This window comes from Leuresthes tenuis, unplaced genomic scaffold, assembly GCF_036924035.1.
Source record: "Leuresthes tenuis unplaced genomic scaffold, fLeuTen1.0.hap1 SCAF_4, whole genome shotgun sequence".
In the NCBI taxonomy this organism is placed as follows: domain Eukaryota; kingdom Metazoa; phylum Chordata; class Actinopteri; order Atheriniformes; family Atherinopsidae; genus Leuresthes; species Leuresthes tenuis.
In genome coordinates this window covers 9,414,273-9,433,906 of record NW_027325358.1, presented here as the reverse complement: position 1 = coordinate 9,433,906, position 19,634 = coordinate 9,414,273, and the positions used below count along the sequence as shown (strand labels likewise).

The window sequence follows — 19,634 nt, the reverse complement described above, 5'->3', positions numbered from 1 at the left end:
CTTAAACTAACTTCCAGGCGCTGAACAACAACACGGCAGCCAAGAAGCACAGACGAGTTCAGTAGAATTTTACAAGTAAAACTTTATTGGAATGATACTCATGTTGCAAAATATTACACTTCGTGTTTTTATGTCACTGTTCCCGTGAGTTTTGACGGTTCCCGTTACGGCTGTGTCTCTCTCTTTCTCTCTCTCTCTCGCGCGCGTGTGGCAGGGGTTAACATCGGGGTCTCATTTCCCTAAAAAGTGCGACAGTATGTACCAGCATTGTGCCTGCATTGAGCTGAAGTTTTATCACTGCAAAAACATCGAGGAGACACATAATATTAGAGTATCATAACATTTTGTCCAGGATGGTCGACATTAAACCTGGCATGAAGGGAATACAGGATGTGAAGTCTGAACAAGTGGTGGAAACAATTTAATGATGATGTCCAGTAAATGAGTCCATCACGATCACTGAGTCAGCTGATGACTATCCGTGGACATGCAGCTCGCAGCTCCGTTTATCTGCGAGTATGATTCAGACTTCAGATTTCTTAGTAAAATGTTGACTTGTCGGCCGTTTCACTCACGTGGAAAGAGGTGGAGAGAAAGCTCAGTGGTTGAACACTGAGAATGAAAAGTAGGGGACATGAGGGACGCTTTTGGTTTCGAGTTGGTTTCCCTTGAATGAGAAGCCTCCAGTTTACTGTGGCAACTGGTTTACGACTATTTAACCAGGTGAGTCAGTACAGAAGCACAACATCAAGGGAGCCTTCGTGTTGGTCCAGGTCCATTTCCTGATTTTCACACTTTATATTCAAGGGCTCCCCTCACACAACAACCTAATAGGCTATCACAACAGTGAAGGATTTTATAAGATATGTTATTTTAATCTGTAAATAAGGCCTCAAGGCTAACTGGCTCGTGTACAAATTAGGTTGTGTGGATCAGTGAGCACTGTCCTTGTTAAATACACTAATTAAAAACAAACAACATATCATATCATCACCCATTTACTTCAGACAGAGCTCAAACTACAGTGATCGTTATCTCATGAGATGTCCGATTCAGTATTTTCGGAGCTCGACCCACACACCTCAGCCTTTTGTTGGTTAATGATAAATAGCTGTAGAGGCTCTGTCAGGCCATCACTGCATGAGCTGATGCTGTGCTTCTCTATTCATTTTTGTTTAAACCAAATTACCACTCTGTAAATCTGGGGCAATAAACGGGGAGGGGAGACGGTGTTAGATAGAGGTCCAGGGCCCCCACAGCAGACACATGTGGCCATTAACAATGAGAAAAACAAGACTAACCGTAACGTGAAAGTGATTAACCCACCCTGCAAATCCCTCCATGTTGGGTCAATGTTACCTCATATTTCAAACGACACAAACAGTTCCACATTACAAATGTGTAATTCTGAGAACAGGCTTGTCATATTTCCTATCTCTGAGCTCTTTTTGGACAGCAGGCATTTGTGGGAATCGAGAATGTCCAGAGCTTAAAATGATGGAAAACCGTGGCGGCTGTTTGTACCAAATTAGCATATCGTGGTTATAGTGGCGCATCAAACTACAGCGACAAAGAAAGATATTTTAATGTCTGAAAAAGACACCAGTGTCAGTGGGTTTTATCTAATAAATTCTCACTGAACAAATCCTACAGTGACCACCATTCTGGAAATTGTTTAAGTAATCCGCCATCATAGCTCATGGACCAAGGAGACACTGAACACCTGAGGTGCAATTAGTTATATATTTCATATCAGGAGGTTGTACAGATCTAGCTCTATTCCCCTCTAGGTGGTCTTTCTTTTCCTAACTTGTTCAGTGAAGTACCGGTCATCATTAAGTCTTCACCACCACACAAAATAAGAAAACTGAAAACAACAAAAAAAGAGTCACCATAACGTGTAAGACAGTTACATGGAGCGTGGTCCTGCTTTGAAAGCGTTACGTGCCGGGTGACAGGGGGAGGTGGACATAAAGCACACTATTCAGACTGCTGTCCGCCACTTGTTGGAAGTCCTGATGACCACCAGCCAGCAGCAGCTTGAGGTAGTCTGCCTCAGATGTTCTCTTTCAGAGTTGAGGGCCAAATGGTCGATCGAGCGAGGAGAATCATCTCGAGCACAAAGCGAGCTCTGGGCTCAGTGAGGAAGTGCTTCTATGAAAACAAACTTGTCGAGTTAGCAAAATCAAATCTTCTGGAAGGGAAAACTGTGGAAGACACTAACTAAAAGTCTAAATAGTCCCTTTTGTTCCTTTTTAAAACTTTAATTAGAACTTTAAATTCTCAAATCTATGTTAGAGATTTACCTGCCGAGCCGTAGGTTTATGTAGATAAACGTCTGTTAAGTGATATGTTCGAACCTGAGTTTCCATTATGATGTGGTGTTTTTCTTTTTCACCATTAAACTGAGATAATTCCATTCCCTTATTCATATTTCCTTGTTAGTGTGATATGATTATCATTGGAGCCACTATTATCTAATAACATTTAAAAATGGAGTACTGCAGATATGCACTAAGTCTGGCTATGCTAACAATGATGGAGTTACACAACAAACATAACTGACTTTTTGTCTTTTGGCCCATCGTGTGTTAAAGTATCGTGTCTGTGATGGGAGGGGAGGGAACGTGTTTAAATCTAAGAAAAATTTAAGATTAACCACTGCAAAACATGGGCATTTAAGTGGATATGTGTGTGAGTGTGTGTTGCGCACTGAGAATGGGGCGGGTCTGCCGGTTGTCAGTTTCAACTGAGACTTCTGTGTGGATTCATTGGCCCCCTGTAACGACTAACGAATCGGAGTGGATCATCACAGGCTGATTTCTCTAATTTGTGGGACAAAATAAAAAAGAATAAAAGATGAATGATACAGTTACATGAACGGGAAGATCTTGGGTGAAAATGTGTAGAGGCAAGTCTAAATTAGTGGGGTTCCCGACACCCATGAAACAGCTTCATTATAAAGGGATTCATAAATAAGACAGAATAATAAATAAAATAAGACAGAGACACAACAGAAAAGGCAACACTGCTGGTTATCAGTCTCCTCTCTCTTCTTCTCGCTTCTATCCCATTTTTCCTCTTTTTGTAGCTGGTGCTTGTGTTTGAGCAGGAGACTGGACTCTCTCCTCGTGTCTCCCACTTGACCAGCCTACCTTTGTATCTCCCTACTTCCCTCTTTCCTCCTCTCTTGCTCTCTAACTCTAGAATTCAGCAAATTCCTTGGCACATTTCTCGCTGAAGGAGACGCGAATCTCCTCCTCTTCATAGTCGTCAAAGTTGCTGGTGTCGCCTGGTCCTTTAAACTTTGGGACGAAGGGAGCTTCCACCTAAAAGCAAAGCAAAAAAAAGGCACGCGGTAAAGAGAAAAGCCTGTACAAGCAAAGTCACACATGCTTTCAAAGCATAGAGACTACTGCATACCTTTTTCTGGTAGATGGCAATCCAGTCAGTGGTTGCGAACCACTTGTGTCCCTTGATGTCGTTGACACCGTTTTTGAGGTTCCCGTAACGTTTTGTGAGATCCACCTGAGGACAATAGCGACACATTTTTATCACGCTGGCCTTAAGGCAAAGCAGTTTACACTTTGGCATCAGACATTTGCTTTCACCTGTAACAGGTTCCTCAGGAGGTCCTTCAGGTCTGAACTGAAGTGAGATGGGAAACGGACCTAAGGACGAAGAGTTGGGAGCAGTTAGAGTACGGGTCAAAGGTTCCCATCCTATCGTCATGGACAATAATGTCATGGAAATCTTGAGTTTTCAACTATCTGTTTAAACTCTCTATTTTTGGGGCAGACTGACTCAACAGCATAGATCTTAACCGGAAAAAAACAAAGGAAGAAAGAAAGAAATAAAGAAACTATTTGGTGTGACAGTAGTGATTCAGCATCTCATCCAAGAAGCTTCTGGAAGAATACTGGTTAATATTTGAACACTCTTTTTAGCAACATTGGTGGAGATGAATGACATTTGTTGTTTTTATTAACAAGGACCCACAACCCTCGAAGCTCAATCCACATATTTCTGATAGGTCTTAAGTCACCTCTAAAAGCGTAAAATTAGCAGTATTTTTCAACCAGTTTTAATGAGTGCTTGGGCTCATTGTTCTGTTGAAACATCCACAGGTGGAGATAACCCCATTTCTTCATTTTCCAGTCAGTCGGTTTGATCTCCCAGTTCCTCCCACAGCAAAACAGACACAGAATATGAGGCAACCACCATCATGACCAACAGCAGGTACTCACCTTTATTCTCCAAACACACATGCGACTATTGAATCTTTGTCTTATATGACCATGAATTTGTATCTTTATCCGTGTGATCAGCAGCAGAAAATAGTCAAGACGGAAGTTATCATTTTTGGTGCAGAAACTCCTTTCAGTGACTCGGGTGTTCCAGCTGCTTCCAGTTCATAGCAGACCTGACCCTCAGAAGCAAATTTCCACTCAACTGAGGGTGAGTGGCTACAGCTCCTAATAATTTAGAGGTATGAGGGAAAATAAGCCTGCCTCGTGCAGATTTATCCAGTTGGATACATTTTACAGGACCATGAACTTGAAAGACTAGCTTCACCCATTCAGACTGAAGGCCACAAACAAAAAAAAAACTTCTTTAATGTGAGAGCTTTTTAGGAAAACTTAAAACCGCCCAGTGTAATTGATTACTTATGAATAAAATTTCCACCATTTCCACCACAATTAAAACGAAAACAAAGTGACTCGACACTGAAAGGGCTATCTGTGAGAAAATCGCACCACTCTTCGTTTTTATATGCCAAAAGTTAGATATTGTCACCTCAAACACCAAATAATACAGATGATGAAAAGCCAAAACTGATAATGGGACAGTCAAACTCACCTTTCCTGATACGATCTTTTCATAGATCTGAATAGGCTGATCAGCAAAGAAAGGTGGATACCCTGCTGCCATCTCGTACACGAGTACACCCAGCGCCCACCAGTCCACTGCCTTGTTATATCCCTGGAGGGATGGATAGACAAGCATCCCTGTTACACGATGTTACAGAGGATCAAATTTAAACCAATGCTTTTGTTCATGGCCTTTCTATCATGCGTGATCTTAAATAACATATGCAAATATTTGGCTCTGAATCTGTAAAACTGAACTTTAATTACTTGTTTCCACTTTAAGGTTTGAACTAATCTTCCTTAAATAATTACAAAACCAATTTCAAACTCTTCTCTCTGTGAGAAACAAAGCTGGCTCACCTTGCTGAGGATAATCTCTGGGGCCAGATATTCTGGGGTGCCGCACAGTGTCCAGGTCCGGCCCTTTACACGTTTGGCGAAGCCGAAATCTGTAACCTGGGAGACAATCAGGAAAAGAAGGTGGATAAAGAGAGTTTCAGAGCAAACTAAGACATCATGGAGCAGCAATGGGAATAAATTACCATCAGTTATTTCACAGTTAACCACAAGAGGGTGGCACAATCCGTGATACAAGACGGCGCCAATGTGACGGTAGAACATCAGCATGTGCACTATTAACTATTTGAGTAACATCATAGAGTAAGGGTGAGGGGAAAACACCTTTATCACCAGCTCTAAGGGTTTCTGGATGAGTGTGCTTGTGTGTCGCCACGGCTAAACGTAGTCGTGAAAAAACTCCCCCTGTAGTCTGAACTGACAGAGAGCAGCTGTGGTTTACTGTCCATCTAACCACAACCGTGTCAGGAATCAGTTAGAAACTTTTACAAGTGTGCAGCTGTGACCTAACCCAAAAAGAAGGCCGACTTCAGAGACAGGCGTGGTGCGGCAAAAAAACATCAAGGCAAACAGACAAATAAACAATTAAACGTTTAAAACTGCCTCTGGCAGGTGTAACCTAAAGGACAGTCCGCCACGATGACACCCACAGACACACAGACAACATTATAGGATGAAAGAAAAAGCAGCTGTGGCTGAAAACTGTTACAGGTACTGTTACAACATGCAGACGGAACAAATGGACAGTTACAAATAGAAGAAACAGGAGAAGGTATCAGCTGCATTGATGAAATCAGTCCAAAGACAGTGAGACTGAGATACAATCTAAATACTTGTCAGAGTACTCAAAGCTTCCTTTTTTTTTGTTGTTCCTTCTTCAACCAGTGATATTAATGGACTGGACCTTAATGATAAAATCAAACTCTTTCCCATGCAAGTTGGAAGAACTTAAACCTTTCAACTGATATACCAATGTTCAGTCAGGGTTAGTACAAATTAGGCTGTGTGCTAAGACAACAGAGAATAATTCCAGAAAGGTATGGCTGTAGATTGAAGTGAATGGGGTAAAAAAAAACATTCCCAGACTGAATTTGAATCAAATAGATTGGATTGGGCTGGATCAAACTGGGGCTCCACGGTGGTGTGGTGGTTTCTCCCCGTGTATGCGTGGGTTCTCTCCGGGTACTCCGGCTTCCTCCCACCGTCCGAAAACATGCATGTTCGGTTAACTGGTGTCGCTAAAATTGTACTTAGGAGAGAGTGTGGGTGTGTGTGTGGTTTGTCTCGTTTGTCTCTGTGTGGCCCTGTGATGGACTGGCGACCTGTCCAGGGTGTACCCCGCCTCTCGCCCGATGACCGCTGGGATAGGATCCAGCCCCCCGCGGTCTGACCGAAGGATTAAGTGGGTATAGTAAATGGATGGATGAATCAAACTGGACTTACTTTGAACTTGCTGACTTTCTCTGTAAGGTGCCCTGAAATAACACGTTGTGAATTGGTGCTACATAAACTGAATTGTACTGAACTGATTCCATCAATCGACCAAAAATATGCAACGTGTGTACTTTTTGATGGAAATTATGTCAGAACTATGTGCAGATGATCTGTGCTGGAAGTCAGACCACGACCCGGTCAGGAGATTCTTCTTTGGCAAGAAGCTCTTCAAAGAGGTTAAAAAAAAACTTCAAGGATGTTGTTTGTATGTATATAAACACAAGGATTGGGATTTCATTGCAGGAATATGACTAACAATGATTTGTGACCATATGCTGTCATAACGGGCGCACCTTGTACACTTTGTGCAGAGGACTTAACACAACTGTGTTGACCATGAGAATGCTTGTGGTCACTGCATCAGTGGTTATTTACCTGTATGTAACCCTGCTGGTCTATGAGCAGGTTTTCAGGTTTCAGGTCTCTGTAGATCAGGTCCAAAGCGTGCAGGTACTCAAAGGTCAAAACGATCTGAGCAGCGTAGAACCGAGCATGCGGCTCACTGTTCACACACACATGGGGAGCAGACAGAGGGCAGTTAAGTGGAGTGTACGTTAGAGAGCTGGTCAGAATGAAATACAACTGAATAGATTACAATCTGAGAGTCCTTTATCTACATCTACAAAATCCAGTGAACTTCAATGCGTAAACGCACTCACCTAAATCTGCCAATTCTTCGTAAATGGGAGAACATCTCTCCGCCTGGCACATATTCCATCACCATGTAGAGGTTAGTGTTGTCCTGGGGAAGGGAAAACATATGTTAGTAACACTCTGTTACATATTCACAAGTATAAATGCACACAGACACGATGGCCAACGGGGTGACATAGACTGAAAATAAAGAGAGACAGCTGTGCTAACAATGAACATGTTTATCCCTGACTAAAATGGTATTTAATTCTATGAGCATTCACCTACTCCTATCTGAATTATTACTACATGAAAACCATAAAAGATCCACTGTGTACAATGTAGTGACATCTAGTGGGTCAAACTGCAAATTGCAACCGACTTACTACGCCCCACCTTTCACCAAATTGTGATGGCCACAAATAAACTTGAAAGATCTGCTCTACAGCCAGTGTTTGCTTTGTCCCTCCTGGGCTACTGTAGTTGAATAGCTTGACCAAATGGTCAAGGGCAGTGACTCAAACTGTCTCGAAACTTCTCATTTCAAGATTATGAACACATAACAAATGTTATTTTCATGTGAAGCCACATGAATAAATACGATTATATTCCATTTCTGTCAATAAATCAACCTATATATTGATACACTCCAACAAGCAGAGTTGATTTGTGTTTATTGTTGACTCCTCCATCTGTGTGCGGAACGACACACATGGACGGTTACCGTAATAGGTTTATTTAAGGCGTCTAGGATATTCAATCCCTGAACATCCAGGTGCATCTGAACAGCTTAACCTGAGTAAGGCCATGTAAGTAAGTATGGCCATCAGCTGGGATAGTTTGTGTGGGTACAAATTGCCACTGACAACTGCTCACATGGCAGATAAACTTCGCTCTACACTGCTGATGACACAGCGTTAATAGGATTGGCAACAGTAACAGAAGTAATAAAGATTACATCAGAAAAGCTAAATATTGATTCTACGGCAATTACATGGAACTTACCACTAACAAGACAAAAGAAAGTGGTAAGATTTCATTATAACTAAAGACCGGACAAACAACTGATAAAGCTTTCTGCGGGTGATACAAAAGATCCCCATAAATACCTGGCAGAGGTATTTAAAGATAGTTTGATTACAAGTTAGACATAGTTCCCAATTTAGACAAAACTGCATGTGTTTCATGTTAAACATGGATCAGATCAAGTATTGAGGGTGAGACATTAAAGGTAAAACCAACTTCACATGTCTCTGACCTGTGCCTTAGAAGCTCTTGGCGTTTATTTTATTATGACATTTTAACACCAAAAGAAATAGGTTTTAACCAAACTAAATCATTTCCCATCAGTTGTAATTCACCCTTTGTACTCTCAAAGTGTATTAAGAATCAGTCAGTAACTACAAATACCGCCAAGGGGACAAGCCTGTAACTAGTACGGTACGTAGGGAGGGTAGGTAGGACAAATAGAGGGCCAGATAGGGAGCTGCCAGTCATCCAGCAGTTAGGCAGAAATTAGGGCTGCCACGATTAGTCGACAAGTCACGATTATGTCGACTATTAAAATTGTCGACGACTAATGTAATAGCCGATTCATCGTTTTTTTTTTTTTTTTTTCAAACTTGGTTTTTCTCTCAAAACTGCTGCAGCACCTTCCACTGCTGCCTCTGCCTTTCTGTCCTTGACACACATGCGCAGTAGTGGTAACCGGGGTCAGCCGTGATGTCACAGGAAGTTAAACCAGACGGGCTCCGGTATCATGGCTACCCGGCAACAGAGCTCAAAAGTGTGGGAGCAAAACTAAAGATAAATGTGTGCAATGCAATATCTGTAAAGCAGAATTTGCCTTCCACGGCAGCACAACGGCAATGCACGAGCACCTGAAAAGGAAGCATGTTGTTGTGGCTGATTGTGAAGAGGGATCGTCATCTTGGTAAGCTAACTGGCTAGTTAGCTGCTAAAATTAGCATAAACAGAGAATTAACTTGCTACTTACTCAAACTGATAGCTGTAAACGTTAACATTAGCGATGACGATTTGATTAATTAGTCTTAGCACACATATTTCATGTGTTTTCTGTAACGTTATAGCACTGATGTGTTTGAATAGGAATGCTAATGTTTTCTAACGTTATGTTTCAGTGCTAAAAAAGTATGTTCATCTTCAATGGACGGCTTTGTTACAAAGCTAGCTACATGCACACCTCAGCAAGCAAATGTCCTGACTGAGTCCATACTGAACATGTTGGTGTTATATTTGAGTCAGTGAAACTAAAACTTTTTGTGAATAATTCCTTCGTTTCAGGTGCCTACCTCATTTGATTTAAATGCAGCTGTTTTTGATGCCGGAGACAAATGAAGGAAAGAAAAAAAAAAAAACGTAAGTATTTATTTTTGTGTGTTTGCTACATAGTTAAATAATTGTTTGTTGCAACAAGGTGTATATTTCATGAAAGGGTTAATGAACTATGATATTTTCTTTTTTTAGTTAGCATCTACCTTAAACACTCCAAGCTGAAAGATAATGATGGTTCTATAAGAGCAGCTGCATCCTGGTGCGATAAGCTGTATGTTTTACATTCAATATATGTATGATCCGATTAGTCGACTAATCGAAAAAAATTATCGGTGATAAGTCTACTATTAAAATAATCATTTGTGGCAGCCCTAGTAGAAATCGATCAGTCTTGTCACTTTTTGCCTGCAAGTCGATGCTGTCAATTTTTCCTCCTCCACATGAGACGTAAATGTGTGTTTTAGTAAAGAAAAAGATAAACTGTGCCCACTCGTGTAGCCCTGAGCACAGCATCTGCCCCCAGATGTTGTGTTCCCATCGAGCTGCATCTGCAATAACGAAAGGGTCATATGACACATGACTGAATGCCAATTAAACAGTTTCACATTGCACTTAAAAGTAAGGAAATCTCCAGAAGGGACAGAACACCACTCTTTCAAAACATATTCTGCAAGTGCTTTGTATTCATTTGCATTGATTCTCACTTCGAAGGTGGTAAATCACGAGAGTGAAACACTCCAAAGAGAACTGCAGGATCCCCTCAATCAAGGGTGCAATTATTGTGCTTTTATTTTAATTTGTCATCTGTAATTGTTGACAGTGACGTGTGAACGTATAGTATAAATTGTTGGTTGTTGTGACAAACTTCCAAATAATTGGAACCCTCTCTCTTTGGCTTCTTTTGGCCTATTTGAATTCACATCTGATAGTTTTACCGCTTACAGCAAAAAAAGCACTTTAGACAGCGAAGAGTACCAGCTTAGCACAAAACAACAGACAAACTTAGTAACAAGCTGCTGAGCACGGTGCAGCGTTCAGCACCTTAAAAGCAGGAAATTTCCCCTCAGTTTGACTCAGAACAATTGCTAATTTTGGACTACTGAATGTCTAAATAAGAAAACGATGGTGGATGTAGCACCTTCCTTGCTTGAGAACTCAGAGCTCAAATTTTGAAGCCACTTAAACTTAATAACCCCCCCAACAACTTGAAAATAAATAAAGTTTTCAGTATTATATTCCAACAAGTTCAATGATGAGCCCTCTGTTCTGTATGTAAGCATTTGTATGTATTTTAGTTACGCATACTATTAAAGCATGAGAAGTCTCTATTAAAAGAAACTGCTTGAAGAAAACATGATGAATACTATATCTCTTTGTTACAGCAGTAACTGTAATTGTTACTCTTAAAAAGAGACATTGGTATCTTACTATTTTACCACAAAGAGTGACACATTACTGTCAACATTACAGATCAATTACAGCTGGTCAGACTGTGATAAACAAATAATAAGACAGTGAAGCATGTTTTGCTTAAAAAGAAGCCTTAAAATGCTCTAATGCTCCAAATATGTTAGAGATTTACAAAAATACATCACATATTTTGAATAACAGAGCTCGCTATTACTTTATGTGCCCAATGCATTCTGGGTAAGTGAAGTTATCATCTGGCCACAGTCGACAGTTGTAGTTTCAATGATATTCCAATTTTACTTGCTTGCAGCAAAATTTTGATTGTGCTACGTGATGCTTTTGGTTGTAGTTTCCAGATGAATGGCAACAAGAGAAATAAAGTATGTAGTCAGAGATTTCTACAGACCCGCAGCAGTGTTCACACCAGATCTTCCTTGATATTTGGATTCGATTAATACTTTCAATGGGAACTTTGTTTTGGTGCCATCTTCATTAGACTAGAAACAACCTGTAGGACCTGTTAATACTTGCATGAAGGCATCCATCTATCCATCTATGTTCCTCTCAGATCCTGCAGAAATCCATCTTTTTCAACAAAGACAGACGGACATGCATTCCTCCAAAAAGCCAACATTTTAGCAACATGCTACACATTGATTGAGTGGCTAAAAGTTGGCTGGACCCAGCGTGAGCTTGGAGAGGCCAATTTCACTACAAAGAGGACAAAACTAAAAAGAAAAAAAATAATAAAGAAAGAAAAGAAGCACAAGTGAAAAGCACAGACAACAGATGCACTGGAATATCTAAATTTTTCCAACACTTAGTTTCACTCCACCACAAAGCAGATGTCTATTCACTTTATTTGGTCTTCTCCAAAGCATAGAACAGCTAAAGCACCAACAACATCACCAACACAACCAAGAGCAGACTTAAAATTGGGAATATTCCACATTTCTGATACTGCCCCCAAGTGGCAGCAAAACCCTATAACCGGTCGCTTGCTATAATTTCCATTTCTATTATAAGTTCTGCTGGTTGACAAGCAAGTTCAAGTTTCATCATAATGTGGTTCACTGTCCTACACACTGGAGCTAGCCAAGTGCACTATGCCCTATTCAACATACCTTTATCCACGAACACTGCCTGAGCCTCACCGTTTCCTTTGCAACCCTCAGTCACTGTTGGACAGTGTGAAATGTGACGCTGTTCTCTACCATTCAAACCTGGAAACTATAATAACGTTCAAACACAACATGGTCCTATGAGTTTTTGCATTACCAGCATCAAACTGCCCTCAGTATAAGTTACTCCCCCCTCCACAAAATGCTACAATTTGTTGATCATACTCGCTGATGACAGCGAGATGTGGTATCCTGTTGGTAATGACTGGCAGCTGTTGCCTTCAAACTTCTCGGATCTTCTTCATCTTGGTGTGTATTTCAAGTAATGTCTTCAGTGTTGTCTTCACCACTGATTGGGCTCGAAATGAGGCCGAACTGAAGTCAACTTATTCTCAGCTGACATCATTGTAGCTCATAAGACACTGTAAACAACAATGGCAGACTACTGTATGAGTGGTAGGATTCTCTAATAATGCTTACATATTTACATATATATGTTTTGTGTATATGTATGTACACAAACCAAAGATTAATAAGCCATACATCCCATATTAGTCAGGGTCCCTTCAAATAAGAGCAAAGCAGGGAGTAATTCTGCACTCATGTTGAAGGCAAATACTTACCGGATCATCCAAGATTTATTTTTTCACTTTCATAGTGAAACAATAAGAGTAAATCCCAATTCCCATTCACCCTTGGCCCTACCCCTCCATTTTTCATCCTTACAGGTAGGGTAGTTGTACCTTTTCTTTTTCTTTTGGATATCTAGTTGTCATCTTGCCAGCCAAATGGCCCACAATGCCCCTGACGAGGGGCTAGGTAAACACTAGTCCTTGATCTCCAAAAGAAAATGGCACATTAACTCTGCAAAAAGGAGGGACATGGCTGAGTGAATGGGTGAATGTGGACAAGATTGGGAATCAGGACTGGGCCTGAGACCACTTGGGAGGGTGGAGTGATGCTTGATCCTCACCATCAACACACGACCACACGCACACATACTTGTATACACACAACTTCAAAAGTTCTCATTACCTTGAATGAGTACTCTAACCGCACAAGAAAAGGGAAGCTGACAGCCTGAAGAATCCTCTTCTCATTCAGAGTGTGCTCTATCTGCTTGAGTTTCACCACCTGAAACAAAGACAGAGATAAGAATGGAGAAAGAGACAGACTGTATTTTGTAGCCTAAAACGTAAAAAGGACCCATGTTTAATAAGAGCAGCATTACGTCATCTGACTGTGACGTACAGATACAGAACTGACAGCTCCTGATATGACAACTTAAACTTAAAATTAAACTTTACACTGGCTCTCAACACTGTTGAAACTTTGCTAATGATGCACTGTTGCTGTGCTAAGGTGTTAAGTAGTTTTTCTGTCTGAGGAAAAACTACATAGTGTGTTTTTTGCCTTAAAAAGGGAGTTAAGAAAGACAAAAGCGATGGTTCCCCTTAATAATATAATATTCAAGTTATTCAAAAACAGTACAATATTAACAAATGAATAATAAATAAATGATTATTTTTGTCAGAAACATATCTCATTTGGCAAACTGTGCTTTCAATGACAGATTAGTTTTCACACCTGATGCATGTAAAAATATTTAAAAAATGTGGCACAATGCCCCAGCGTCAGAGGCTTGGTTTTCTAAAACAACAGTTTAAAAATTCTCTTGATGTCACAACAGCCTAATTACGAGACTTAGGGTATGTGAAAACAGGTTCATTGCACATCGCACCAGATATTCATGGTGGATTTATCGCGTTTGGGCGGCTGTAGCTCAGAGCAGTTGTCTCCCAATTGGAGGGTCACTGGTGTGAGAGTGTGAGTAGAACTGTATATCCTTATAGATTACAGTGTTGATGCACAAATTGATGAATGTTGTAGTGTAAAAGAGCTTTGAGTGGTAAACAAGACCAGAAAAGAGCTCTACAAATGCAGTCCATTTATCTGCTTATCCAGCGGTTGAGGTTTATAGATAACAACTGAGAGTAAAAAACAACTAAACTAAATCCACCTTTTTGCACTTCCTAAATTCCTGGATGCCTACAGAATAATGATTATAATGTTTAATTCCATACACACTTGGAAAGTCAGCCGAGATAACCACATATTGAGATTTGCCAGCCAATGTTTAACACATAAATGGTCAGACTTAAGGTATTACTGGCTTCTAACTTTGGGAAAAACAGTCAAATTCCCATGGAGTTAATGTATCTGAACTCTTCAACCACCTTACAGACATTTAAGTTAGTCTCCTGATAACTAATATTTACTGACTGTTAATAATTTAGTTTTTGGTGACCATTTGAACTAACCTCCATGTTTTTGGTCTGTGCTGCACATCAGTTACTACTTTACAGAGACAGTGTTCCATAACTCTTTGCATGAGTCTAGTAAGAACAATCTGGAGGATATTAATTTATTTCTTTAAATCTAAAAACACAACTGATTTAATAAGAGAAAATGCAGCCACAGTTTTCCTCTTAATTACTCTATTTGGTGGGATCTGCATAAAGACAACAACTCAGGGTGATGCCTGATTCAGCACAAGAGGATTTAAATCTAGCTTACACCTATGCAGTATTTCGGTCTCTGCAAAAACAGCTCCGGGCTCTTTCACAGCATCCGTGAGATACTTCAGAGTTTCATGGGTGGCGGCAGATGAATGACATTTCCATGTTTCATACAAGCATCCAGTAGGGACCATTCGCCACGAGTGCCCGCAGGTGACAAACACATCGGAGCACCACCATCCCCCCCGTGACCCCGACGACTCCTGGCCCAGACTGACCTTCTGCTTATTGAGGATCTTCATGGCGTAATGCTGTCCCGTTTCTCTGTGCTTCACCAGCATAACACGGCCAAACGAGCCCGTGCCCAGTGTTTTCAACCTCTCAAACTGCTCCAGGCAAGCAGTGTTCTGAGCACACGAGACAAAAATGGTGAGCAGATTATTGTGAAAATAGGATGGTGGGGGTTGTGTTGTAAGAATGAATATTTATTTTCAAGTAGTCCTTGGCTCATATTCAGTTCTCATTTAGGATTTACTGACGCTGCATTATGCATACTATATAAAGTATCAGTGTCATCTATATAAAAAGGTGGTATATGAGATCTATGAGAACACATTTACAGCGTGAACATATATGTCTGCAAAGTAGATATATTGCACATACACTGAATATTAAGTTACATTCATATTCAATAATACTCTCTAATAAGCCTGTAAAAAATACATCCTGATTTACATCTACACAACATTTATAACTTAAAAAATACATATAAACGTGTCCATTTTCAAAGCTTGATCAGTCAAAATCAAACGTCTGTTTTTCATTCTGTAACTGATCAGCTGCGACTGATGTTTGGAGTCAATACACGGTTTCAATGGAAACGCTGCATCAGAACCATCTTCATTAGACTGGAAACGATAACTTTGACACCCTTTACTACATACTGCAATATCTGAGAGAGAAATCTGTGCACATCAGTACAGAGCAGCCGTAGGGACATTGCAGCATCGAGTCTAACTGAAATCAACAATCAGAGTCAAAAAGTGCTCGGTATATTTTCCCAAAATGTACATATGTGTAAACATATGGCCATCGTGTGGCCTTTACCAGGTCTTAAAATCAGTTGAATGCAACATCAAGCCAGGAGAGGCCGTGAGTGAAACATTTATTTCATATCATTATTGCAAGATCACAACTTAATTACAAGTGTCTTTCTATCTCGAGATAACAAAGGTTGTTTTGTTGTGCTAATGGGCAAATTAATCTTGTTATAGCGAATACTCTCCTATACTAATACTATGGTTATACTAGGCTTGTTTCCTCAAGGTAATTGGTTTATTATGTCATCTCCAGATAATGAGGATTGTTTAGTCACGATGACAGATGAATTTATTTTGTCATCTTGAAATAATGAGGCTTGTTTCCTCAAGAGAGCACATCAATACCGCAAACAGTGCTGAGAGACAGGTACTGGCTTAAGTGTAGCAAGAGGTGGCTCTCTGGGGTTAGGGCTGCCTCGCTAAGATCATTGCTGATGTCTTTCCTCCTTGGCATCGAATTAACACACACCTGAATGCCGCAAAAAAACTGATGCTTAAGTAGAGGTGATCATACCTGCAGATGATCAATGAATCAAGTCCCTTAGATCAGCAGCACCTGGCTGCTACTTGCCCTCTTGATTCCTATAAGTGTACTTAGTTGTTCACACACTCCTTCAGCAGTTTGACATAGTACCGTACTTGTTGACTAAAAACAATGACCTGGTGTAATATGACATGTGCTGTTTATCTGAGGTTGCATTAATCTAATTTTGAAACCTGGTAATGGTCACAGATTTTTTTTTATACCTCATTTCATGTTATGCTCAACCTTGGAAATGACATAGGCTGTTATTTCTGTTTTATTGTATGATGCAGCCTCAATATGAAAAATTTGGATGGAAAAAAGCCTAAATTACAGGTGTCGGTCAATTGTACTATTAAAATAAGCAAATCTGCATTTGTTCAGTGAAGTGTTCATTTAAAATAAAAAAAAATAGACAAACTATTTTGTGGGTTTTCATTTCAAATCAAGAATTTCTGGCTTAATGTACACGCTCATTTTCTAAATTTCTAATCCATGCAGTCATCTGTGTATGTAAACTGGTAAATGACAGTAAATGTACATTTTTAATAACGATTTCAACATATTTAAATGTTGATCATGTTTACAGTCAACTAATTCAATACATATTGGAGAAAAAAACCCAGAAAGGAGTTTTTTGTGTAATAAACTTCAACACGGTTAGCTGAAATCATATGGGCTAGCACGAACCTGTGCAGGATTTTCCCACTTCTTGAGGAAGTCCTCTTTGGCTTTAGCAAGGAACTCCTTGACTGTAAGAGAAAATGAAAAACACCAGAGTTTACAGAAGGAAAGGTTGAGTTATCTGTAAGTAAAGTGAAAGAAACTACACACAAAAATAAATAAATACATCTAAGAGCCCAAGAATATTTTCTGAAGTCAAACACAAAGAGTATGAGTTGAAATCACATTTGATTTTTACTAACATTAGTAGACTCATCTCCGTCGAATGCATAGATTCCCTTTAGCAATAACTAGCAACTTTGATTTGACACACAACACGACAACAGTCAATGAGTGCCAACCAGTGCCAACCTGGTTCTAAACATCCAATCTTAATCATGTGCATGAATACAAATTCAGTAAAACAGCATGAACTACATTCAATCTTAAAACTCAAGGCACAACAAATCCAGATGCCCCAAAGAAGACAGTATGATTCGGTGCTTTAGTGCTCGTAAAGAAAAAATGATTTTTTTAAACTAAAACAACAACTAATGGCAGCAAGGTGAGTCTTCTTGAAGTTAAGGACCGTTAGTGGTGGCGATTCTTTACGGCGTGCGTGCAAAACAACCAAGAGGGAACAGGAGAGCAACATAATTGGTGCACACTTGAAATGTGATCCAGCAATACGTGATTCAAAGATCCCTTTCTTCTAAGAGTTTAAATCCAAGCACACACGCAGAAAACGGTGCTCAGGGCAGTCGTTGTTTGTGTAACTCACACACTCTTTATGGCATCCCCATTTTCTTGCGAATTTGGCAAAAGAAAAGCGTATCTGGCTTAGAGAAAAGCAATGGGATGTTGCAGCGCACACCTACACACTCCCTGGTAACATGTGTGAACTATCAAGTTAAACAATAAGCAGGATGACTTGAGCACCAGATACGTATCCATAGCAATTCCTCATGCCTCGCTTACATGAGATTTAGTTCATTTTTGGTAAAAAAAAAAAAAACAAAACAAAACAACAAAAGTCCAAGTAAATCACAACCACTGTCGTCACCACAGTCCAATCAATCTGAGTAACAGCAATCTCTCGCTGAATTTACATTACAATAAAACCAGTAGCTCAACCAAACAGCACAGTCCCTGAGCATCTGAAGGCACCATCTCCTTCCAGAGAGCAACAGGCACAGAGTGTTCAGGAAATACCTGACACATAGCTCGTTGTGATCTTGCCAAGATACAGCCCAAGAGGAAGTGGAGATGCCAAAATTACTGCAGCTTATTGTATGAAATTGCATGGCTGGGGAATCAGCACTACATCCTGTTTCATTGCATCCACTGATGAATGCCATGTCCAAAGGTGAGCCTGCATATCAGAGATCTTTACATCAATATGTATATCATTCACATGGACTGAAACAGAGCAACGTAATTTGGTACCCTCAGATCTTACTAGATTTATATGTCTGATTCGTTTATTACAAGCATTTTGGCGTTTACAAGTGGATGAGAGGATCTTAAAATAAATAGATGAATGAATAAGAAATCAGGAAACAGCCAGTGTGCGGCTCGCTATGTGAAGCTAACGCAGCCCGCAGAGTCACATCGTCTCCGGTCATTTCATAAGGCTGTAACAGAGCAGGTGGATGGATGTATGCTGGCGACGGTACCCACCGCTTTCCATCTCGCTGCCCTTTCTAGCCGTGGGCGCGTTGCCCATGATGACAACCTCTCAACGGGCGATCCGTGGCTTTTGGCCGCCCCGCAGCCTTCTCAAGCCGGTCTAATCTCGATTAGATCTGAACGGTATTTCCTAAATCCAGCAGTACGGAGCGTTAACTCCGCGGTCTTGCTCTTTAATAGCCTGACAGCTGCTAATGCGGCGCGCCGCGGCGAGACGGGCTAGTTAGGCGGGTTCACTCTTTCCGCGCTCATCCACAACCGGTGACCAGTATGGAAGTTAGATCCAAGATGAGCTGTCGTTGAGGTATCTCGGCTATTAGGGCTGCACTGGACCCTCTCAGGCCGAGCTGGGCGCACTTGGCCTGGACACGGAGGATACAGTCTTCGCTTGTCCCTGCTTGCAGCCCCCGCCAAACGAGCCCCCCCTCCCCCCGGCTCCCCACCTTTCCCCAGTACAAAAAACAACGATGCCAGAGGCGGGGATGCTATTTTCTGAAGAGAAAGCCTCCCTCTTTGCGTTACCGAACCCAGCTTTAAAAAAAATTAAACCTCGGCGAGGTCCGACAACGACGACAATTCACCTAAATCAACATTGGACCCCCGTAGCCTCGGAGACGAGCGAGATGACGGAACTACAGCCGAATGAACGTCCCGCCTACTGCCGAGATTGATTGACAGCTCCACCTAGTCTGCCGATTGGTCGCCTCTTTACGGCGGTGAGAAATAGACCGCTGTGATTGGCCCTTGGAAATCCATCAACAACAGCAGCAGCGTCCTACCGCCCCACACAAAACGGAGTGAGAGGAACGTCACCGATTATTTTCCTCCCGACAACGTACGCGCCCACTTTTTCTGGTTTCTGTCTTCCATTGGCGTGATGAGGACGGACCGTGGGAATCTCGGTGAATGCGAAGATGCTTATTGGCTATCAGCTGCGATTGACAGCAATGCCCCCTCCC

The 19,634-nt window shown here is 41.0% G+C and overlaps 1 protein-coding gene across 1 annotated transcript; it reads right to left on the bottom strand.

Annotated features, from left to right (window-relative positions):
- Window positions 1-62: 62 nt before the first annotated feature.
- Window positions 63-19,327, bottom strand: prkacab (protein kinase, cAMP-dependent, catalytic, alpha, genome duplicate b). The gene is made up of 11 exons (XM_072384454.1): window positions 18,667-19,327; window positions 17,014-17,075; window positions 14,979-15,107; window positions 13,217-13,315; window positions 7,382-7,464; window positions 7,098-7,224; window positions 5,232-5,327; window positions 4,861-4,983; window positions 3,612-3,671; window positions 3,424-3,528; window positions 63-3,329 (listed from the first exon to the last, which is right to left on the bottom strand). Exons 1-11 carry the CDS (start codon window positions 18,710-18,712, stop codon window positions 3,204-3,206), a joined length of 1,056 nt encoding a protein of 351 aa, XP_072240555.1. The 5' UTR covers window positions 18,713-19,327; the 3' UTR covers window positions 63-3,203.
- Between the last annotated feature and the right edge of the window lie 307 nt (window positions 19,328-19,634).

Excerpts from the sequence above, each read along its gene's own strand:
- prkacab (XM_072384454.1), bottom strand. The coding sequence starts at position 18,712 with ATGGGCAACGCGCCCACGGCTAGAAAGGGCAGCGAGATGGAAAGCG. Across the intron at positions 15,108-17,013 it reads AGTGGGAAAATCCTGCACAG|AACACTGCTTGCCTGGAGCA; the intron begins GTTCGTGCTAGC and ends TCGTGTGCTCAG. Across the intron at positions 4,984-5,231 it reads CAGAGATTATCCTCAGCAAG|GGATATAACAAGGCAGTGGA; the intron begins GTGAGCCAGCTT and ends CCATCCCTCCAG.